The 17274-nt window shown below is 52.8% G+C and overlaps 8 protein-coding genes and 1 non-coding gene across 9 annotated transcripts; 5 read left to right on the forward strand and 4 right to left on the reverse strand.

The window, feature by feature from the left end:
- Positions 1-86: 86 nt before the first annotated feature.
- On the forward strand, positions 87-858 carry PFLUO_LOCUS2553 (plasma membrane heat shock protein; the record flags this gene model as incomplete). The annotated part of the gene is made up of 2 exons (XM_073779706.1): positions 87-678; positions 734-858. The coding sequence occupies 2 exons, from the start codon at positions 87-89 to the stop codon at positions 856-858; spliced, it is 717 nt and encodes a 238-aa protein (XP_073636634.1).
- A 1491-nt stretch (positions 859-2349) lies between these two features.
- On the forward strand, positions 2350-3429 carry PFLUO_LOCUS2554 (uncharacterized protein; the record flags this gene model as incomplete). The annotated part of the gene is made up of 2 exons (XM_073779707.1): positions 2350-2850; positions 2899-3429. 2 exons carry the CDS (start codon positions 2350-2352, stop codon positions 3427-3429), a joined length of 1032 nt encoding a protein of 343 aa, XP_073636635.1.
- Positions 3430-3897: 468 nt separating this feature from the next.
- On the forward strand, positions 3898-3993 carry PFLUO_LOCUS2555. Its single transcript has one exon. It is a non-coding gene; the product is annotated as a tRNA-Gly (tRNA).
- Positions 3994-4435: 442 nt separating this feature from the next.
- Positions 4436-5032, forward strand: PFLUO_LOCUS2556 (rRNA accumulation- protein; the record flags this gene model as incomplete). The annotated part of the gene is made up of 1 exon (XM_073779708.1): positions 4436-5032. The coding sequence occupies one exon, from the start codon at positions 4436-4438 to the stop codon at positions 5030-5032; it is 597 nt and encodes a 198-aa protein (XP_073636636.1).
- Positions 5033-5398: 366 nt separating this feature from the next.
- Positions 5399-7593, reverse strand: PFLUO_LOCUS2557 (translation termination factor GTPase eRF3; the record flags this gene model as incomplete). The annotated part of the gene is made up of 2 exons (XM_073779709.1): positions 5399-5461; positions 5518-7593. The coding sequence occupies 2 exons, from the start codon at positions 7591-7593 to the stop codon at positions 5399-5401; spliced, it is 2139 nt and encodes a 712-aa protein (XP_073636637.1).
- Positions 7594-8114: 521 nt separating this feature from the next.
- PFLUO_LOCUS2558 (Ran-specific GTPase-activating protein 30) lies at positions 8115-10283 on the forward strand (the record flags this gene model as incomplete). Its single annotated transcript, XM_073779710.1, has 4 exons — positions 8115-8131; positions 8183-8240; positions 8307-8407; positions 8459-10283. The coding sequence occupies 4 exons, from the start codon at positions 8115-8117 to the stop codon at positions 10281-10283; spliced, it is 2001 nt and encodes a 666-aa protein (XP_073636638.1).
- Positions 10284-10648: 365 nt separating this feature from the next.
- PFLUO_LOCUS2559 (uncharacterized protein) lies at positions 10649-11873 on the reverse strand (the record flags this gene model as incomplete). The annotated part of the gene is made up of 2 exons (XM_073779712.1): positions 10649-10911; positions 10982-11873. The coding sequence occupies 2 exons, from the start codon at positions 11871-11873 to the stop codon at positions 10649-10651; spliced, it is 1155 nt and encodes a 384-aa protein (XP_073636639.1).
- A 169-nt stretch (positions 11874-12042) lies between these two features.
- Positions 12043-13938, reverse strand: PFLUO_LOCUS2560 (uncharacterized protein; the record flags this gene model as incomplete). The annotated part of the gene is made up of 1 exon (XM_073779713.1): positions 12043-13938. One exon carries the CDS (start codon positions 13936-13938, stop codon positions 12043-12045), a length of 1896 nt encoding a protein of 631 aa, XP_073636640.1.
- Positions 13939-14213: 275 nt separating this feature from the next.
- Positions 14214-17233, reverse strand: PFLUO_LOCUS2561 (uncharacterized protein; the record flags this gene model as incomplete). Its single annotated transcript, XM_073779714.1, has 4 exons — positions 14214-15967; positions 16024-16381; positions 16431-16634; positions 16685-17233. 4 exons carry the CDS (start codon positions 17231-17233, stop codon positions 14214-14216), a joined length of 2865 nt encoding a protein of 954 aa, XP_073636641.1.
- Positions 17234-17274: the final 41 nt, after the last annotated feature.

Here is a 17274-nt window from a genome sequence, read left to right on the forward strand (position 1 = left end):
ACAGCAACAGCAAAAACAGAGACTCATCTCAACTCAACAAGCCTAAATATCATCTTCACTTTACTTTTCCAATCAACACCAGCAAAATGCCTGCCCGCCGTGCTCTCATCTCCATCACCTCAGCCAGCGCCGCGCTATTCAATGGCAAGGAAACAACCGGTCTCTTCATCAGCGAAGCCCTGCACCCCTACAAAGTCCTGGTGGCTGCCGGTTTCGAAGTAGACCTGTCATCCGAGACAGGCAGCTACACGCCGGACTGGCTGTCTCAGCAGCCAGACTTTCTTAACGGCGAAGACCTGGAGATCTGGAATGACACGAACAGCGACTTCCGGAAGAAGCTCGACAACATGACCAAAGCAGCTGACCTGGACGGATCGGAGTACGGCCTGTTCTATGCCTCCGCTGGCCACGCCGCGCTCATTGACTATCCCACTGCCAGCGCGCTGCAGAAGATCGCCGAGCAGGTTTGGGCTAATGGCGGCATTGTGGCTTCGGTTTGCCATGGTCCTGCTATCTTTGCCAATTTGCTTGACACTGCTACTGGAGAGCCTCTTATCAAGGGCAAGAAGCTCACTGGATTTACCACGGAGGCGGAGAACACCATGGGTATTATGAGTGAATTGAGGGCTCTGGGCACTGAGATGGTGGAGGAACTCGCTCAGCGCTTGGGTGCTACTTGTAAGTTGATCTATCGCTCTTCAGTCCTGGTCTATCTTTACTGATATTTGCTTAGATGAACGTTCTGCTGGCATCTGGGATGATTTTCATGTTGTTGATGGTCGCCTGGTGACTGGTCAAAATCCTGCTAGCGCAGCTTCCACCGCAAAGGCGGCCGTTGAAGTTTTTGAAAAGCTCTAGACGAATTGTTCATATTTAATAGTAGCTTAGATCTGATATTCCTTTCCTTAATTGAATGCTGTCCTGATTGAACAGAATTAATAATGCGGGTTATGGTCAGAATTTACTCTAGTACAAAAAAAGCTAGTGGCAGTGACCCATTGTACTCTTTCCTTTTGGAATCCTAGATAGTTTGGTTCATACTCTCGGTTTTCCGACTCTGGCTCAGTTCCACGCCCAAAAGGGGCCCATTCCTTTTCGGGCGCGGGACGAATGAGGGCTGACATCATATCTATTGGTTGACCTTAGGACCTCTACTCACTCCCCTCAATCACACCTCGAACACCTCCATCAGAATCGCATTTCGTTAGCCAAGATACCCTCCTTTGCAGCGAGAAGCAACTTTTGGCAACAGAATATTCAAGATGAAGGATGATTCGCGCCTACACATAGCCAAAACGTCTACCGAGATTGATCTAGAAAAGTCTGGCAATATCAATGCTCTTCAGAACTATCGGCGTGGTCAGAGCTGGAAATACCTAACTAAAGTTAATTTTCCCGCGCTGCTAGATACTGAAGATGAGCTTCGTGAATGTGCTCAACGCGAGATGGCCCTTAGAGAAAAGCTCAGTAGGCTTGTTAAGGAAAATATTAAGGAAGATAGCCGCAACCTGACTCTTATTCAAAGCTTGCAAAGCATTACTGGATGTTGGAACGGCTTTGGTGGGGGATTCGAAGTTCATTTATGGACTGCCCGACGACTCGAGGGTTCGACTTGTGGCGCTCACACCCGAAATGGTATATGCATGAAGTGCTTAGTGAGGACTGCGTTGGAAGAGGAGGATGCTGTGGAAGAGACTGTGGATGCTGTTCAAATCGCCAAACCATAATAGACCGAAAACTCGCTGCTGGCCATTGCACGGTGGAGTGTTCCTGTTGCGAGCAAGCCCGGGGCTTTAAACTCGACTCAGAACAAAAGTCAAATCTCCGAGAGGCATTCAAACATTTTCATTATCCGGAGGGTCCACGTTCTTCGTATTCCTCCCGAATTGTTCTCGCCGATACGCTGGGGTTGAAGCCCGGTAACACCGATAACCCATTTGACCTGATTAATGAACCACCGCCACCAACTTACACTTATTCCTCGATGCCTTGAGGAACGAGAACGTGGACGGAAAAATGCTTGCTTAACGGGAATGGCTGGGAACCCATGTATTTTATTGATTCTCCTATGTTGCTTTTTATAGGTCTTGTTCAGTGCCAGAGAACCCTAAAAGCATTGCACCAATGGCGTGCCCGATCGACAACACTGAACCGACCACCGTTAGTATCCGCCAATAGTCAACCGAAAACCCCAACTCCCATCCTACAGGAATGCCTTCAAAAGAAAGCCTCAATTAAGATCCATCACACAGCCGCCAAAAGCGAGAACTTTCCGAGACTCAGCCACATGAAATAGAAAGGAAAACATTCACCCCCACCCCGCCCAACAAGGGCTCCAAATCAACCAAGATGGACCCAACAATGCCTCCCTTGGACATGTCTGCGTACCAGCCCGAATCCATGAAAGCCTGGCTCTACTCCAGCACGGCGAATGGCCTCGAAAAGAACCTGCACTTGGACATGTGCGCCCGCGCGCCCCCCGCCCCACAAGGCAACGAGGTCCTGGTGCGAGTACTCTCCGCAGCCCTGAACCCCGTGGACTACAAGTTTCCCGAAGTAGGCCTGCCGGCACGAATGGTTATCGGCATGCCTGCGACGCCAGGCATGGACTTTTGTGGGCGGATCGTGGCGACGGGTCCCCACGCGAAACATTTCAAAGAGGGCCAACTGGTCTTCGGATGTCCGGCGCGGCCGACGCAGTTCGGCTCGCTGGCGGAGTATATCCGTATTCCGGCGGATAAGATTGCGCTTGTACCGGATGGCGTTGCGGTGGACCATGCAGCTGGTGTCGCTGTTGCGGGACAGACGGCATATCAGAGCCTGGAGGGGCGTGTGAAGGCTGGAGAGAAGGTATTTATTAACGGGGGTTCTGGGGGTTGTGGGGTTTTTGCAATTCAGATCGCGAAGCAGATGGGGTGCCATGTTACGACGACGTGCTCGACGCGGAATATGGAGCTGTGTTTCCGTTTGGGTGCAGACGAGGTGATTGATTACACGGCGGAGCCAGATCTGGTGGCGAAACTGGTGCAGCGGAAGGTGGTTTTTGACTGTATCCTTGATCATGTTGGCTTGCCTTCGGCGCTGTACTACCAGGGCCATCATTTTCTCAAGGAAGATGGGGCGTTTGTGCAGATTGGGATGTCGGGTTTGATGACCTTGACCGGACGAATCGGGTGGCCTTCCTTTCTTGGTGGTGGGCGGAGGAAGTATGTGGTTGTGATGGCAAAGTATAATCAGAGGCAACTTGTGCAGCTTGGGGAGTGGCTGGCGAAGGGCGCGATTCAGGTGCAGCTGGATAGCGTGTATGAGTTCCGGGATGCAGGGAAAGCCTTTGAGAAGCTTCGATCGGGTCGTGCGAGGGGGAAGATTGTGGTACATGTTAGCGATCCGGATGAGCAGAGCATGGAATCATTGGGAATTGGGCTTTGAAGATACTGGATTAAGGGGTTGTTATTTGAAGGCGACCATATAATGAAATATATTAAAATGAAGATATTCAAGCGTCACGACATCGAAAGTAAGATAAACATTGAGCACAGCTACTGACGCTGCAGGAGTTGTGATCCATATTCTTCCTCCATAGTATTTTAGTTGGCAGCTAGATGGCAGCTAGATCTTGGGTTGGTACGAGACCCTAACACACTTCAGGAAATGTCTACATCCCGCTGGTGGTGTAGGGATAATATTTGTGAGAAACCCAAGCATTAGCAATGACACCAGAACTCTTCAGTCAAATCCAAATTATCCACTCGTTCATTCTTAAATTCTTTTCCTTTCAACCTACAACAGCGAACCCCAGTTCTGTCTCTATCGTGGATTTTCTTTGGTTCAGGAGCTTTTTTAAGGACACATTCAGTTGTTCAAGAGGATGTTTTGGTTGTGAATTCATAATCACCAGCATTAGTAGTGTAGCGGTTATCATTCTTCGCTTCCATAACTACCTGTCCAAGGTGTTGAAACGATGAGACCGGGGTTCGACTCCCCGCTGATGCAGATTTCTTTTTTTTTTCTCCAACGTCACACACAGCATCTGTCCACGTTCTGTCCACGTTCTGCCTGGGTTCTTTTGATTTTCTTTTGGGTGCCCATGATAACTAACTACGACCAATGACATGAACCTGCTCTGTCGAAAGAAAGCATTGCCCGGGGTGGAGATCACCTGACCTTATCGTATCTAATCGCCAAATTTTGAGTAGGTCCATTGACCGCACTCATCGACAAGAACGTTCGCACTCTATACTCCCCCCCAAGAGACTCGCGTACCATTGATCCCGCTCCTCATACACCAACCACGCTCAACTATCCTCTCCGTCGAGTATCGCGAGGCATCTGTAATCGCAGACACCACAACCCTCCCACCTCGCCTTTCAAACAGGCCAATCGATTGGAAGAAACTTTTTTTTTTACCCAGTCTCCATACTCGCATATCCTCACAATGGCCACATCCTCCGCCCAAGCCCCTGTGGCCACAAACGCCTCCTCTTACCTCGACCTCGGAATCACACTAGCCCTGAACAGCTGGCCGGCGCTTTCGCTAGCAGTGCAATCAAACTGGGGCGGGCCAACATCAAGCGACAAGCGCGACTGGCTCTGCGGTGCGCTCTCCGATATGCTCAGCGAGCGGCCGGAGACTGATGCCGAGGACCTGGAGGATGTGCTGATCCAGGTGATGAACGACGAGTTCGACGTGGTGGTGGACGACGAGAGCGCAGGCAACGTTGCGGCGGAGATCATGGAGATGAAGATGCAGACGGCGCGCGGCGAGTTTGGGCCTATTCGGCAGATGTGGGAGAATTATCAACAGAAGAGTCAGCAGAAGGCTGGTGGTGGTGGTGGTGCGGAGATGTTTAAGAAGGTGGAGGCTAGGGACGAGGATCAGGAGACGGATGATGAGGAGGATAGTGATGATGCTGAGGGGATGGATGTTGACATGAACGATGCGCCTGCTTTGGTGAGAGCGCCGAGGGAGAAGGTCGAGCCGGAGATTGATGAAGATGGGTTTACTAAGGTCGTGGGGAAAACGAGGCGTTGAAGATGTTACCTTCGAGCTCATCTTGTCGAGGTTAGAATAGATATCCCTTCTGTGCATTACCCAATGAACTACGTGCATATAAAGAATGGAGAAGATACAGTGTCCCGGGTATTGGCCACTGCTTTCATTTGAGCGGTAGAGCAAAGATCTATGTGGGAGAAAAAAAAGAAGAATTCATCATCATCGCTTCAGACGGGCCGTGGTATATGTCCACCGACTTTGCGTGACCAGAAGCCCTTGTCTCATGGCAAAATTGACCGCACGAACGATATGACAGGAAATCAAACGCTGATATCATTGGACTTTTTTTCAGAGATTCTTTTGTTGGAAAAGTGAATGCTGGGCTATGTATGCTCCACAGGTTCCTCAAGCGGTGTCGGTTTCGCTGCTGATGAGCTTGGTGATCATGCCAATACCAATGGTTTGTCCCTGGAAAGTAAAGTTGTCAGTAGAAACACGGAAGAGATAGACAAATAGACCCATACCTGATCACGCAGAGTGAATCGTCCAAGCTGCTGGTAATCCTCGAACTTCTCAACGCAAACCGCACCGGCAGTGCTGGTGACCTCGAGGCGGGCAATGATCGTCTGGCCCCTGCTGGCGAAGGGGGGTGGGCGCTTGCTCTTGCGGCCGGTGCCAGGCTCAAGCTTATGAAGGAGGGCAGCAAATGTGACTTCTTCGATAGCAGAGTGGACGTGGAGCACGCAGTTGAAACCAGCGGAGAGAATGCTCTTCAACTCTAGGATACGAATCTTGGCCTCAAAAGCAGAGACGCAGTGAACAGGGCGCTTCGGCGAGCAAAGAACGAAGCCAGGGAAGAAATCGTCTTCTTCCACACCACGCAGCCGCAGGCGGATTTGGTCACCGCAGGTCGCGTTCGGAATCTCGTCTTCAGTTTCACCATACAGAGCGGAGACCTGGATCTCCGTGCGGTTGGGCATCATCAGATAAGTGCCGTTTTTCTTGATCACACCCGATTCGATGCGACCCTCTGCCATGGTACCCATGTCTCGGTATTTTGCGCTAATCGGCATCATGAAAGGAGCGTTGACCTTACGCTCGGGAAGTTTGAACTCCGTAAGGAATTCAAGCAGCGAGGGTCCATCATACCATGGCGCCAGATCCTTGGGCACTCGATCTTTAATTCCGATAGTGCGTTGAGCTGAGATAGGCATGCAGAAGATGTCCGCCTTCTTGTAGCCAAGAGCCTCCAGGAACTTCAGGACCTTGACCGTGCACTCGTCGTACCGAGCCTTGCTCCAATCCACGGTGGGGTCGTCCATCTTGTTCACAACCAGAACGAGCTTCTCAACACCAGTGTTCCGCGCAAGAAGTGCGTGCTCACGAGTCTGGCCACCCTTCTCAAAGCCAGTCTCATACTCACCCTTTCGGGCCGAGATAACCAGCACACCAAGATCTGCTTGAGAGGCACCACCAATCATGTGGGGCACATAGGACTTATGACCGGGAGCGTCCAGAATGGAGAACTGACGTTCAATGGGACCATCTGGTGACGGAATTTGGACTTTGAAAAAGGCACGGCCGACCTCAACGGTCTTACCCTTGGCGCGCTCCTCGTTGGTCAAATCCAATGCCCACGAGAGGTACCAGGTCTCTCGACCGGCCTCCTTGGCCTCCTTCTTGTACTTCTCCATTGTCCGGTCATCCACCATGCCAGTGCAGTAGAGCAGAGAGCCACCCAGGGTGGACTTGCCAGCGTCGACGTGGCCGATGAACACGACATTGACGTGCTCTCTCTTTTCGCCATAAATTTCCTTTAGCGTTGCCTCGTCGACATCCGCCTGTTGCGACTTGGCAACAGCATCAACATCACGAGCAGCCTTGGCCACTTCGGCTCGAGAGGGGCTGGCGCGCCCTGGGCTCGAACGGCCCGAAGATGGAGCAGGCGAGGAGTTACCAGCGGCAGCAGCCTTCGCGTCCGCCTTGTTTTCCGTCTTGTCAATGGCCTTGCTAGCAGTCACTTTGGCACCAGCCTCGGCAGCCGCTGCACCCTTGGTATCCTTTGTTGTGTTGGCTCCCGAAGCGCTGGCGGCAGGGGCGGGGGAGGGAGTGCCGATAGAGAGGACCTTCGTCTTGGGAGCCGCGCTTGATGAAGTAGCGCCAATCGACAGGACCTTGGCCTTGGGAGGGGCGGCGTTCGAAGCAGGTGGGGGAGCAGACTGAGCTGGGGCAGATTGCTGCGGTGCGGCTACAGGAAAGTTCTGAGGAGGCTGTTGATTATAGCCACCGTATTGCTGCTGCTGTTGGTTGTAGTATTGGTTGTAGCCACCGGGCTGTTGGTTGTATGCGGCTCCGTACTGGCCGTACGCTTGTTGCTGAGGATATCCACCGTACTGTTGACCATATTGAGCGTACGGGTGGCCACCGTACTGCTGGTACTGCTGGCCGGGGACAAACGAAGAGGCACCGGGCGTGAAAGAAGCGGAACCGGGCTGAAAGCTGGGCGCCTGGGCTTGAGGGCGGCCCTGTGCGTTCAGGTTGACACCCTGGGTCTGCTGGGAGAGATCATCCTCCCAGTTATCGGGAGTCTGGTTCGACATGGTGGCACACAAAAGGAATGATAAGGACGAAGAGTGAAGGAGGGGCCCAACATTCGCTTGGTTTTTGCAGCTGACTCAGCGCCCCGCGACACGGTCACGTGGGCCTTGCTTTTCTTTCAATATTGCTTTCTTTTTTTTTCTTTCTGTCTGTCTTTTTATAACCGCAGAAAGACTCTCGCTCCATATTTGAACCCAATTACTTTGGGAGCTAGTCTCACCCCTCCTCGGAGCCCGAGGCGCACAGTCTCATCAAAGGCGTCCTCACTATCAATACTTGGGCTGCCACACGCCAACCCTGACGGTTATCGATAAGCTCAGTCTCGCCCCTCCTAACGCCGGCCATTGCTCAGGGGCCGGTTGGGCAGCAGAAAAAATCCCTCTGGAAGTCTCGAAGTGCACATATTCCAGTAGCCTGTCTTCACAATGGACATCTTTCTCACTCGAGTCGGTTTCTCCCCTCAACTGGCCGTTCTAAATCGAAAAACTGACTTGTATCCGACGAGTAGCTCACACAGCAGGCAATGAACTATGCCATTCGGTAAGTACTCAACCGGCGAACCAAACGCCTATCTAATGCAATACTTTACAGCTCGGGCATTACGATTACGGCGACTTATGCCATGAGCCAGTCGTCGCGTCTGCTGAAAGTATGATCTATCCTGTGACGCAGTATGGAGGGATGATATGCTGATATATGCCCTTCGTTCGCCCAGAGTGTAGATGGCAAAGAGCGGGAAGAGCTGCTATTATTGCAGCAACGCCTGGAAAGCAAGATTCAAGTCATTTCACCTGCAATTGACATGATTGAACTGATGTGAGTTCGTCCCATTCTGATATATGCCATGAAAACTTAACCGGCCATTAGTGCTGCTCGGGGGAACACGTCACTAGAGTCTGCTGTCGCTCTCACAAAATCTCTTCGCTGGGATATCCAAGCTCTTGGACAGCGGATAGGCAAAGCAGCCGCATCCGAAGAAAAACTGAAGAAAGGATCGAAATCTCCACAAGATCGTTCCCAAATCCATGCAGAGATCAAGCACATCGTCGATGATATCAAGGCCTTGCTAGTCCGCATCGAGGATGCAGTACCGCTCATGAACCTAGCCATCACTACATCCGGCGCAAAACTGTCGACCAATTTACCAGCAACTGTGTCTCCTTCGCGACTTCTCCAGGCCAGCACATTTCTTACTTCCGGAGATACTCAATATTCGATGTCACAGTCGCAGTCCCAGGCAGTCCAAATAGGACCGACGTTCACGCTGTCCATGTACATGTTGTTTGCGGGCCACTTGCGGCCCCACGACGAAGAGTCCATGCGCGAGGCGACGTGGAAGGAAGTCATGCACAAAGCAAAATTGAAAGTGCGACGTGTGCCAATGAACTTGTATTATGATCTTGGAGGCCAAGGACAACGGTCCCAGTTCCTCGGACAAGCCGGGGTCGACGAATACGCCTATCAGGTTCTAATCATTGAGGACCTAGACGATGGCCGAGTCCATACTTTTGAAGACAATGAACCTCAGCCACAGAGTTACGAGGGGTTGATGATGGCAGGAATACGAGAGATTCTGCCAATCCATCAGATTTCTAAGATCTTTTACGCCGACACGGGTAAGATCTTGAATATCAGTACTGATGGAGAAACGAATAACCCCGTGCTCCTCTTGAAAAGAGATTTGAACGCCCTTCCACCACGGCGAATGATGGAACGCGATGGCGTGGAAGAGGAAGAGGAGCCAACAGAGCATGAGGAGCCGGAAGATGAGGAGCAGGCTCAGCTTGACGCACAACTCAATGGTGCCGGTGGTCCGACCAGCGCCAGCTTTAATTCTTTGCACGAAGACTTCATCCCTGAAGAATGGCGATTGCCGCCAGGATTAGATCCAGAATGGATTGCATTTGAAGTATACAACGAAGACTCCTCGTCTGACTCAGAATCCGAAGCCGAAATAACCCAGGCACCCACTACCGACAGTCCAGTGGAAAGGATGGCCAAGCTATCCATAAAAGACGACCGACACAACTCGTCACTGTCACCGTCCCCATCCCCATCCACCCGAAAAAATCTCTCCCGCCGACCACCCGCCGCCCCAGAAACAACAACAGTTTCCAACCCCCTCTTCGAAAACATCCGCACCTCGCTCTCCCTCCTGGAAACCCTCCTCCGGCTAACCTCCCTCCAACAATTCCAGCAACAATCCCATCTCTCCATCAGCGACGAGCTGCTGAATTTCTTCTTGGAGGAATCCTCCTCCACCGGCGCCGGCGGTGACGAGCAGCACCGCCAGCGCCTTCGCTCCGAAGCCCGCCGCCGCGTGGGCTGGGATCCGTACGATGAAAGCCCCGTCAAGCGCCGCGGTGAGGATTACCAGTATGGCTGGATGCCTGGTAGTCCCTCCGGGTACCCGGGAGAAGGAGGCGATGAGCTCTATTCGCCTGGCGGAGGATCTCCGGGCCTGAGGCTGCGCTCGCGGGAGAATACGCCCGAGACGGTGGCGCAACAGCAGCAGCGCGCTTCGACGGGTGTGAAGTCGGAGCGGAGACAGCCCAGTGGGTTGCGTGGTGTTACACCTGCGTATAATGATGACTATGATTCGGGGTTTAGAGAGGCGTCGTCGCCGTTAGCGAGGAAGTCGGGATCTGTGTCCAAGGATAAGAAGGGCGCTGGATCGGGAACGGCGGAGTAATGACAATGTGTGCCAATGAGCTAAGACTTTGTACGTGTATGTCTAATGGGAGCGCAGCGATCTAAGAACCTGGAGCGTTGCAGCGGATAATAATAGTTTTGATAAACCTGGAATTGATCTGATAAAGGGTGTGCTACACACATGTTGACGGAGGGGGAATATGTAAGAAGAGTGAGTGCTGCGCAGAAAGCAAGATAGAGGATTTGCATGTTGAAAAAAAAAAAAAAAACAAACAGAAGGGGGATATACTCCTGAGCAACGCCGACAAAACCGTGTCGAAACTTAAACTCCGGCAAATCCAGGACCGCAAAGTGCACGCAAGAAGTGAGTAGGGCTTCTCCCTTGTCGAAGGCAGCTATGTTTATTTACTCCCAATCCTCATCACTGTCGTCTCCCTTGGCATCTGGGCTCTTTTCCTTGGGGCTGCCCGGGTTGCGGCTCACGGTGCCGCTCACGACATCATAGCTAGATTCGCTATCGGGTTGGGACTGCTGGTCGTTCGACTCGGGGTTCTGGGCATCCTTGGGGGCGAGATGCTGGGATCTGGCGCGGACTTGGGGGGTAGAGGGGGAGTCCGAGTCGGAATCATCATCCCAGCCGACCTCTTCTTCTTCGTCGACGTTGGCATCTAGAGAATACACGGTGCGGTTAGCATAATTGATATGAAAGCGGACTACAGGGGAAGGGGGAAAATATACCTTTCAAAAGCTCCTTTCGCTTCTTCTCCTCGGTCTCAACGATGAGGCGGAAGAAGTAGTACCGGGTCCAGAAATCGGCGTACTCCACTTGCTCGGGGACGAGCTTCTCCATGGCGGACCGAAGCTCGGGGTATTTCTCCAGGTCGGAGGCGATCTCATCCGTCTTGCTCTCGGCATTGAACTCCTTCTTGAACTCGGGCCACTGCTCGCTGCTGGGGTCCTTGGTGAAGCTCTCCAAGTTGGAATGGATGACGTGCAGTTGGGCCTCGAACCGCGTCGCGTGAATAACTCTCTTGCCATCGGCATCCTTGCTCTCGAAAAGAATCCTGCCGGACTCGTCCGTCTCGGGCGGGACGATACTGACAGCGTCGCGGAATTTCTGGCTGATGCTCATACCAAAGCGCAAGATAGCCTCATCCGCCGCGTCTTCGGCCTTCTCGATCTCCTTGAGTCGCCGCGCAGCCTCAGCCTTGAACCGCGAGATGAAACCCTCGCTGTTGACGCTCTCCTTCCCCTTGCCGGTATTTTCAGACGATTCCGTCGGTGTAGCCGCGTCATCCTTCTGTCCTTCGCCCGCGGCCCCCGTAAGCGTCGCCGTGCTCAGGGAGAGCCCTCGTGTCCGATCAACGAGGGTATCCCGCAGACCCGAGAAGCCCTTGGCAGCTTCTTCGCTGGCGGCGGCATATTCCTGGCGGGCGCCTTCGTAGTAGCTTTCGCCCTGCTTGCGCACGTTGTCCCACAGGCCGCCGATGCGGGTGCCCCATGGGCTGGAGGAAAAGGCGCGGAATGTCTCTTGGAGCTCGGCGTTAAGGTCTGTCTTGGACTCGCCGCCCTCGCTGTGCTCCTTGGCGGAGAGAATCTCCTCCTGGATGTGGTCGTAGGCGATGTCCATGGCGGTCGGGGGGAGTTGACGGGGCCAAGTTCCGCATGGCCGCGTTCGGACAGTTTGGCCCCGCTTGTGGGCGGTGGACGAACTCATCCGCGGTTACTAACTATACAAGTGGACAAGTGCTAGTTAAGGGAGTCTATTCGTTATTCGTGAAGTTCCTAATAATCATACACTATCCCTCCGGCAGACTGTACGGTTCGCCCACGCTGTCCTGACTGCCCATCCAGAAATTCGGCAACGGAACACTCTCCATCACGCTGGACGTCAGCAGCTGGCTCCGTGACAACACCCCCGGCCGCGAGCTACCTCGATCAACAGCCTGCGAAGATTCCACCTGCACCACGGGGTCGGGCGCAGGAGGCCGCCGGAAGAGGTGTTCGGGCAAGTCCATGTTGATCTCTTGGCCCCGAATGGGAGACGATTCCGGCACGACTTCAGTTGATGTTTTCCCTGCATCCTGACTTTGCGTTTGGGTCTGGGTCTGTGGCAGTGGTCCCGGGAGGCGTTGAGGAGATGGTCGCCGCGGGCTAGCTTTCGGGTAGCGAGCACTGCCCTCGTGGGAAAATAGCTCGGAGAGCTTTTGCGTATTCAGCGCCGGAATAGGTTCGTGAGGGAACTGAGTAGCTGGATGTAGCCTCTGATAACAGACTGAGGCATCTGATGAGGGTTCGACCGTCGAACCGAAGTCCCGCTCCGTATTCGGCGGCATGGTCGGCAAAGGATACTCCTGGGAGTCGTCCTGTTGAGATGTTGAGCTGGTTTGCGTTGTAGCATCGTCCTTTGACGGCTCATTTGGCTGAGAAAGCATCCCAGCTTCATTTTTCAAGGAGCCTTCATCATCTTCGGAGTCGCCATAGTCGGTCTCGGCATCCGTTTCATAGACCACAGTCCTCTCGCTCTTCGGATGTTCAACTCGGCGTTCATCGTCTCTGGGTGTGGATGAAGCAGCCGAACTGACCCTAGTAGATGTAGGGAGTTGTGGTGGAAGAGAGCTCGACACTTTGGGAAAGTCAAACGTCAAATTTTTGGCAACTGATTCATTCCCGTCGTCCTGCAAGAGCTGGGGTGCTGGAGATTCCTCCTTGATGGGCTCGGGAGGGTGCTGTATAAGGTTCGAAGTCTTTTGTTTTAGAGGAGACCGTGTAGCGCTGCGAAATTGAGATGAGGTAATAAATGCGAGTCCAGGACTTTCTGGTGACTGTGAGGATGGAATCTCGAGTCTCCGAGGCTTCTGCGGTGTAACCGGATTCACAGATGCCGGCTCGTCATTGTGCACCTCGCTGTCATGGGTACCGCCTGATTCTGATATAGGCTCTCCTGTGGACAGATCCACTTCCACGTCATGAACCCTGCGATTGCGTTCTGGAGAAGCCTGACCAGGCCCACGGCGTTCAGTTTCTGCTTTGACAGGTGGGAGAGGTTGTGCCTCCTGACCAACATTCCTCCGGGGAAAAGGCTCGATGTATCCCATATTCACATCGTCCTCGTCATCATCGATTGTGATGTACCGCCGTACAAAGTCCATCTGCGTGAGGGTCTTGTCTCGTTTCGTACCCGGCTTCTCGATGGATTTTCGACCACCTCTGAACTTTACACTTGCTCTCGGGGTTGCACTTTTTTGTACACTGTTCCGACCGGCATCTCGGCTGTTGATCCCAAAGCTTGTTCTGCGTTTGACACTTTGTTCTTTGGCACTGCGGGCTGGTCGAGCCGGCGGCGGGCGATAGTCAAGATCATCGTCTGAGCCATCTCCTGCCGTAGAGGCCGCGATGTTTTGGATATCATCTCGAGAGACGGGTTCGTTGATGTATGCGAGTTGATCGTCATCTGGCCCAGGCTGCGTTACAAAGTCGATCTGGGTGAGCGTGGGCTGTGCCCGGGGAGTTGATAACGAGCTCCGCTTGTGGGCTCTCGAGAGCAATGATGATGCCGGAGACCGGGCTCGCTTCGAGGTATTGCTTTTCGAGGTCGTAGATATGTCGCCAGTGTGTGAGGCGGGTCTGCTGGGTGTGCGAAATTGATGGCGAGCGTTCTCTGGTGGGCGTTCGGAACTCTGTTGTGGTATCATTGCAACTGCCGTGTGCAATCCGGCGTCAACACAGGCATTTGGCGACAGGCTGGAAGTGTTGACGGATGTTGCTCCGAATCAAATGACGCTTAAGTGCTGATTGGATGCCTGAGGCTGACCGCGTCGACGCGCATCGGCAGTATCAGACCGCCCTAAGAGAGATCTATGTACTGTAGATCAATTAGGGCAGATCTATTATTGACAAGCACTACCAGGTATTCATTTGAATGGACATTCAAGACTACATTGTCTACTCGACATGGTGTAGATACGAATTACACAAGCCACTCAGGTATGGCATCTTCATCCTCGGGATCCTCTGACATCAACGATCCCTTCTCGATCTCGCTGTCGGAATCCTGTTCCATTGACACGGGGGATTGGCGTTGCGGCACTGGAGAAGCTGGTTTGGACGTAACTTCAACACTGGCAGACTTTGAATTTTCGTTTGACGAATTCACGGTGATGGGAGCCTTTTCAGACGACCCTTCGGGGTATCTAGGTTCTGTTGCTGCTGGAGTTGTGGGCAAATTGTCAAATATGATGCCGGGATTCGAATTGCTACTGTGGTTGACACTATCATTTGGAACAACGACCAATTGATAGCGTGGCGGGGGCGGGCGTCGCATTCCCTTGTTCCGTTGAAGACCAGCCGGTAGGCTTGTCGTTGAGGTAGCAGGCGCCGTAGTCGAGTCTTGGTCAACAGGTCCACCAGGGATAAACCCTGCTCCTGGAAACTCGTTGTCTTTATTCGAAGCGAAAGCCGGACCGTTTTCGGTCTCAGGAATGGGCGAAACGGCACGCTGGGCCATATTATTTCCTCCCAAGAGCACCAAAGGGCGACGGTCGATCTGCTGACCAGGTTCGGCAATAAATCCCCCACCTGATTCCTCTGCTTCAATATCAATGCTCATCTCTGACCGTGCATCATCATCTGCGTAGGATTTTACACGTTCTGCAATTCTGAGCTTTGCCAGAAATAGTCGCCAGAGACGAAGTGATTCCGCGGATCTGGCTTCGAACGCGGCATGCAGTCGTTCATCTTCCATGCTTCTCAGAACTTCGTTCAAAGCCTCCTGGTATTCAGTCGCAATGATCACACCTTGCAAAACAGCTGTCCCACGACGTCCTCTGAAATCAAACCCCGTCACCGCATCTGCATAGTCAACTCCAAGAATCCGGGCTGCCCGGGCCGCCTCCGGTCGCCTGATATGAACTGCACCGGGCGGAACCATACTTGGAACATAAATGTCGAGGTTTCCGTAGGCATTCCTGGGGATTTTTCCTTGGACAACTGGCGGCGGTTTGTAGATCTCGGTCTGGAACCCGGCATACAAAGCCGTCTCTTCGGGCTCGGTATCATCCTCATCACTGAGAATCCCCACCCTGCTTCGATTGGCAGGGACACGCTTGAGAGGCTGTTCGCCCACTTTGATATCCCGTCCGAGGCGATACCACTTGTCGGCACTGCGCACGACATGCACATCAGATCGGCGATACACGGTGTCCAAATGGTCACTGTTCGACGTTGTTTTGCTTAAACCGACATGCCCAATAACACGTTTTGGGTGAATGACTTCGTTTCGACGAAGATGTCTCTCGAGCGCATAGATTGGGTGATCTTTGAAGTCTTGAATGTTACGTGGCATAGGCTCGGCAGCTGATTTGGAAGTGAGTTCACTAATCTCGGCTTCGTCTCGATCCAGCAAAAACGGCTTCTCGTAGGCAATCAGCGCTTTCTGCCACCATCTGTCTCCGTGCCGGGTAGATTCAACCCGAAATTTGCGGGTCTTCGCATTGTAAGCCTTAGTATATCGTTGAGTGACATCTACGACAGAAGCGTCGTCATCAAAGGCAACCACGTAGCTCAAGAAGTTGTACGGATCACTGGCAGGAGGTTCGAATTTGACAGCCTTTGCAAGTGACTTGGTTACGATAGGATCGATCGGGAACCACTTTTGCACGGCTTCATTGAACGCTTCCACCCAGAACACAGGGAACGAAGACTCTCGAAGATTCGGGCGAGGACCTATCAATATTAGCTTTGCCAAAACTACAGAGTAATCGGTGACAAACGCCACAAACCGGAGCGTGCAAATGACTGAGATGGTCGTGACGGAGTGAACTGGGGCTGTCCAATTCGGCGAGCTCGAGAAGGAGTTGGAGGATTGCCTGGGCGGTTAAGCTCATCCGTGGACGTTTCGTGGTCGTCGGAAGATATCACGATGTACTTTCGGTCTGTCTTGACAGGCGTCATATCCTTGACAGTGCCGGAGAACGGCAGCGGTTGGAGGGAGCAGACAAGTCTCGACTCAACGCCTGCCGAACGTAGGAGCGCACAGAACAACTGAGCCCCGAAATCTCGAGAGCCCTCCAATGTCTTGGCCTGACTTATGAAGTCTGTTTTTGACAGAAATACCTCAGCGTCGGACATGATCGATTCCTGTTTATTGTCAGGGCAGGTTTCTGAAAAGAATGCCGGAAAGAGATACCAATTTCTGCTTTAGCTGATCTTGACTCTCGGCCCAATGAGCACGCTTCAAACCCGGCTTTGTGACTCGAAACCTTCGACTAAAGATATCGCCAGCTTGATTCAGCCCATCCATGAATGTGGTAGACCTGAGGTACTGCGCTTTGTCTTCGCTTGGGTGCAGCAAAATCTTCACATTCCTGGGAAGCATCTTGAAAAGAAATCCCTATAAATGGGTTACAGACTGAAAATGAGGTCTGAGGCGTTATGGCGTACCTGTAGTTCTCGGTCGTTACACCAGAGATTGCGCAAATGGACATGGCCTAGCAGGCAAAGAATATGAACTTTATGAATATCCAATCGAATTTTCCTTTCGGCTGCAGAGACTGGCTTTCGCCGCTGGATGGTCCTCTTTGGCTTATCAGAACCTTGATCGAAAGTAATTTGCAGCGTATCCTCGCCGTCTTGAGCTGCTGGTACTGTACTGGGCAAGCTGGCCGTATGTTGCGAGATGTCAACATCTTCCCATTCGACATCTGATTCATTCGCGGTAGAAGAGTCATAGATGGTCTGGATTGGTTGATCGTCGTCTTCTGCGCGGGTATGCTCTTGATCAACAGGTATGGCGTTTATCTCTTCAGCCCTGCGTCTTTTGACCGGCCTGTCAGAAGAAAACTGGGCAGGATCTCGCATTTCTGCCTCCTGCAGCATCTCCTGGTAGACATCGGGGAGCTCTTCATCGTCATCTCTGTCACGCTTTCGAGAAGAGCCACGGCCACGCGTTGCCCTACTCCGACCGGGGCCGGCTGGGGTATGACGCGCCATGGCAGGCTGAATTTTTGAAGAGCATGAGGCAGTCGCACCCT

The sequence above is a fragment of the Penicillium psychrofluorescens genome (genome assembly GCF_964197705.1).
Source record: "Penicillium psychrofluorescens genome assembly, chromosome: 2".
In the NCBI taxonomy this organism is placed as follows: Eukaryota; Fungi; Ascomycota; class Eurotiomycetes; order Eurotiales; family Aspergillaceae; genus Penicillium; species Penicillium psychrofluorescens.